The sequence below is a fragment of the Helianthus annuus genome, chromosome 10 (genome assembly GCF_002127325.2).
Source record: "Helianthus annuus cultivar XRQ/B chromosome 10, HanXRQr2.0-SUNRISE, whole genome shotgun sequence".
Lineage (NCBI taxonomy): Eukaryota > Viridiplantae > Streptophyta > Magnoliopsida > Asterales > Asteraceae > Helianthus > Helianthus annuus.
Window position 1 is genome coordinate 179,734,674 of NC_035442.2, and position 5,248 is coordinate 179,739,921.

The window sequence follows — 5,248 nt, forward strand, 5'->3', positions numbered from 1 at the left end:
TCTACTTAAGATCCATACTGGCACAAGAAAGGCTTAATGGGTTGACAATGATCGTTATTGAGAACGATATATTCAAGAGTATGAATTATGAAGAGTTAATCAACAACTTTGCTTTAAGATTGCTATGAGAGTCACCCGATTCTTTTGACTATGTAAGATAAGTTAATACATAAGTTTCTATTGTAAGGCCCGTTTTTACTTGTCGCACAGAGCCTCTAGAAATCTTATGGACGACCTTGTTGACTTGATCGTCTAAGTGTCTACAAGCTTTGCACCTCGTGGACCTTATAATGTGTTTATTTGTGTGTTTTAACTCAAATCTGGACTAAAAATGCTAGACATGATTCAACCTGACCCATAACTCAGGGTAACAACTTAATTGGTAATTTTATAATATGTCTTAATTAAAGAAATAGAAGTTTAAGATTATAAAATTTTAGTGGTAAATACTAAAATAAGAAACTAAATATAATATAAACAAATGAAAATTCATCAAAATCGTTAATCCACAACAATTGTGTCCAAGATCGAACTCATTTCTCCAAGGGAAGAAACTAAACAACTCCTAGCAAGAGAAGATGAACAACAACCCTTCTTGTTTTTGACAATTGTACCCTTTGGACTCAACATTTGACTTTGACTTTTACAATTTGACCTTCTTGATCTCTGACCTCCCCTCTTTGCAAGATCTTGAATGTTGTTTAAATTTGCAAGTGATCCAAATGACTCAGACTTTCCATGGTAGAACTTTGACAAACCCCTCCTGTATAAGCAACAAGTAATTAATTAATTATATAATAAATTACATTTTTTTGGTGAAATGATTGTTTATTATTTTCATTAAAACAGAGACGATTACAGACTAATAACAGGTATAACTTACTTTAGAGGTAGCTGAGCCATGAGTTCAGATAACTCATACAATGGACCATCATCACTATTAAACAGCATTGAAGAAGCCGAAGAAGGTGACGTGGCATCATCGGCTATTTCAGAGGAAGACAATGTGACTAAGGAATCATCCGAACATTCTTCGACAAAATCAGAGTCATATTCATATGTAACATTGTTTTTAACTTCACCAAAAGCCCATTGAAACTGTGTTGATGATCCATTTTGTTGGATGATTTGATCATCTTCAATCCCAGCCATTGCTTGTTATGGTGATGATGAAGAAGAAAAATATGAATGAGTGAAGTGTTGTGATCTTGAAAAGGGTATTGGGGACGTGGGTATATATACATACATATTATTTTTTTGAGGGTTGGTGTGTGTGGGGGAGGGGTGGATAAGGTCCATATATTTGTTTGAATACATCCATATCCGAGTCATCAAACATTCCAATTTTGGATCTCAATTTCATTTGTTTTACCAACATTGTTCCCAAGCTAGGACACAAAATCACAAATTACTAAATATAATATATGTACACACACATGTATGTGTATGTGTGTATGTATGTATATTCTTACGTGTGTTTTACATTTCTACGGTTAGATTGGATGATTAAATAAAAAAATTCATGAAAATAGTCATTTTAATGTCTAACTTAAGGTGACATACCTATATAATTATGTTAAAGAAAGTCTACGTATATAGTGATGGAATACTTGAATCCACAATTATGTATCAGACTTTATTCCCCTTAATCCAAGATTATGTACTTCAAAATCAAATATATAATGAGTGTCGAAGCTTGACCCGAATGACCCGGGAGGGGGGGGGGGGTTCGAAAGCGTATATACCAAAAAAATTCTATAGAACCGGGGGGTCGAAAACGTCTATACCCAAAAAATTCTATATGAAAACTACATATATAACACTATTGAGCGAAAAGTTCGGAGGGTCGGGCGTCCCTCCCTGCCCCTTCTATACTTCGCCGTTGTATATAATCATAATTCAATGTGAAGCTAGCCCACTTGTTAGAGAGACGTATCTCTTAGAGGAATGTCATATGTTCAAACCTGGATAAAGGGGAAATTATTTAGGATTATTTGTATAATTAAGTAGTAACAAGCTTTTTACCGTTAAAATATATATATTCATAGCATGCATGTATTTTGATTTGGTTTTTATATTAACCATGGTAGTTAAAAAACATATAAAAGTATAAAGTGAAATTAGGAAACAATTATGATGCCTATTGGCAAACTTATTGCATTGTTTATTTAATTACTTAGGAACCAATTTGAGCCACACATTAGAAATATATGGTTTAAAAATTTATTAAAAATGCAATATTTTAGTGGTCACGGATCCATCCTTGTGGTTGCCTAGTCAGCTTTTTTCAATGATGATTAATGCTAATTAAATAAAGAACAAACTATTGACCTTTATTTGGCTCATTGGATTCTTTCCACAATCCACATTAATAATGTAACGTAAGTAGTTAATTATACTAATGTTACATGTTTAATTAATATTTTTAAGTTAAATATAATAACTGTTCTTTATGAACCAGCAATATGTTTCATCTCATTAACTTAAGTTTATATGTTTCACTTGGTAGAGGCTCTTACTTCTTAGGTTATAAGGTGCGTACTCTAACGTTTAGGATGTTAACAATGACTTAACATGTTAACTGACATTGCACACCATTTCCTCTGTATGTTTAGGGGTATTAAAGGCAGTGGCGAAGCTTGAAAATTTCCACCGGAGGGTCGGAGTCACATACATAACACTATTGAGCGAAAAGTCCCCCACCCCCCTGAAAGTTGCGCCTCTGTTAAAGGGGTTATATGTTAACAGGATGTTAAAAATTGAATTAATTATTCCTTTTCTTTTCTAAACCAAAAACCACTAAAAATAAGGTTTAATAAAGTTAACAGGATTAAACCATTTATTTAGAGTGAGGCAGAGTGAAATGGGGAAGAAAGGTTTATGTGGCACTTAGGTGGTGTTAATATGAGTTAAAGTATACCCACAGATCTTAGTGAGGTCGTGAGTTGAAACCTAAACAAAGTGCTAATTTGGTGTAATTTAGTAGTGATTAAAAGTAATATACAATTAGCTCTTAAAAAAAGTTTATATAACAAAGAACATATGTATACAATTTTTGAGGAGTAGAAAAGCAAACTTGCAATATGAACATTGTAGACCATTATTGTTATTAACTCTACTTTAAGTTAAAAGTTTTAAACACAATCTAACTTTATAAAAAAAATTATAAAAATGCACATATCAAGATCCAAGTGTCGAGAAAAGCCAGAAGTTCATTGCTTTCTAGACGCATGTGAAAGAATATTTTATTCAACGAGAGAATTTTGATGCTAAAAGGGAACACTCACAACTTAGGCTACAGGGTATATATGGATTAAAGCCCCTATAGGTTTTATCAAGTTACATCAGTTTTATCTAGGCGTCGCCTTATATGGGAACTTTAAAGACCCTTCCTTTAAAATACTTGCAATGGTTTAAAGCACCTTTTAAACAATATAAAAAAAAGAAAAAGGAAATCACAAAAAGAGGGAAATGTGATTGGTGGAAAAGAAATGGCCCCACATGCATACTTAATTGCGTTCGTTACTGGGTTGGCGGAGCATCGATGGGGTGGGGGCGCTAACGGCGGTGATGTGGTCAGGGGCGGTATACCACACCCCTAGCCTTACGGATCAAGGCTAAGGGGAAGACCAAACCATCTCCTTCTGACCTCAACGACGTTAATCCGCCGTTGGTTGAGGATCATGGACCTACGTTGATGATGTTGTTCAACCACTAACCTACCCAACGAGGAGGAACAAAGCTTAGGCGAAAGGGAAGGCGAAACCATCTCTCAGTTTTAAATCAAATTGTAACTTACATTGAACTGAAAGATGAGAAAGTACTCTTTCACGAGACAAGATATAGCTAAATCAAATGTTTCTTTTGTAATTTCTAAATTATGTAATGTTTGTTGTCCCTTATAATTTCTAATATATGTAGTGTTCGATTTTTTTTACAAATTTTAAGCTTTAAAAGTTCACGTTAAATTTAGAAAATTTGAACACATTATAAAATACTTTTCTCAATATATCCTTTTAATTTAAATAATGCAAATATATAAAATGTATTTTTATATAAGAGATTTAAATTTTAAAAATAAATGTAAAAAGTGATGATGTCGATGATGAAAATGTAAGAATTTGTAAGGATGTTCTTGAAGTTCCGGTGAAAGGAGTGTTTTTTATTAAGTTAAGTGAAATTTTGATGTGGAGCTAAGCGTTTTTAGCTCTTTACATTATAAATGCTATAAATAATCTCAGTCTATCTCTACATAAGGTATCTTAAAAAACTTCTATACTTAAAAATACAAATTGCACTAGACACTTTTGAGTGCATTTTGTTTAACGTCATGTGTAGTGGTAGAGTCCTATGGAGCCCCATAGTGGGAGGTTATGTGACAAGTGACAATTGTGTAAAAAAGGGGATATGGGGATTATATAACTTAAATGTGTAGTGGGGTTATAACCCTTCAATTATACATATATATGTGAGAGAAAAATAAATGGTGAAGGGTATGGCGCCCGTGAAAATTTTCGCGGAGGAGGAGAAAATCTGGCCTATAGCACCCCTCGCCAGCGCTATAAGGCTTTATAGTGGGAGGTGGTGCTATACCAAGCCCCACTACGGAGTGACTAACAAGTTAGCATCTTATCATGAAAATACCATGATCATACTTTCTACATAAACCAGAAAATATTCTCCATCTAAACAATACATGTTCAAGTTTAGATCATTATAAGTGTTAGGTGTTTGTGTTGGTTTCTACTCTGAAATAAGCAATTTGGAATCAACAACTTTCAATTGCTTATTTACAATAGTTTGCCTCACTTGCAAATGATAGTAAAAAGAGTTTGGATAAGCAAATCCCAAACGTCCACATCAAAGTTTTTTTTTTTTTTTTTTTTTTTTAACGGCAAATTTAGATCACTGACGGACTACTGGAGTATCACCGTGCCACCAGCGGAACCACCCGATCATATCCATCTCCACAAGGCATAATGCCTATACACCAATTCAGGAGGAAACCCAATAAATATGGGAAAAAACCCTCTTGTGGGAATCGAACCCCGGACCTATTGGTTACAAAGCCTTATCCCACCCCTAAGATGCCACCCATGGGCATCCACATCAAAGTATACCGATGTAATCAGGATGACAATCAAACACGTTAAAAATATTAAAAAAAAAAAAAAAAAAAAAAAAAAAAAAAAAAAAAAAAAACCCAACAAATTGTGTACACTTGGTGCAGGATTTCAGTTTGATGGAA

General features: G+C 33.8%; 1 protein-coding gene across 1 annotated transcript; it reads right to left on the reverse strand.

Annotated features, from left to right (window-relative positions):
* Positions 1–450: 450 nt before the first annotated feature.
* Positions 451–1,226, reverse strand: LOC110883725. Its single transcript, XM_022131383.2, has 2 exons — positions 884–1,226; positions 451–763 (listed from the first exon to the last, which is right to left on the reverse strand). Exons 1-2 carry the CDS (start codon positions 1,150–1,152, stop codon positions 502–504), a joined length of 531 nt encoding a protein of 176 aa, XP_021987075.1. The 5' UTR covers positions 1,153–1,226; the 3' UTR covers positions 451–501.
* Positions 1,227–5,248: the final 4,022 nt, after the last annotated feature.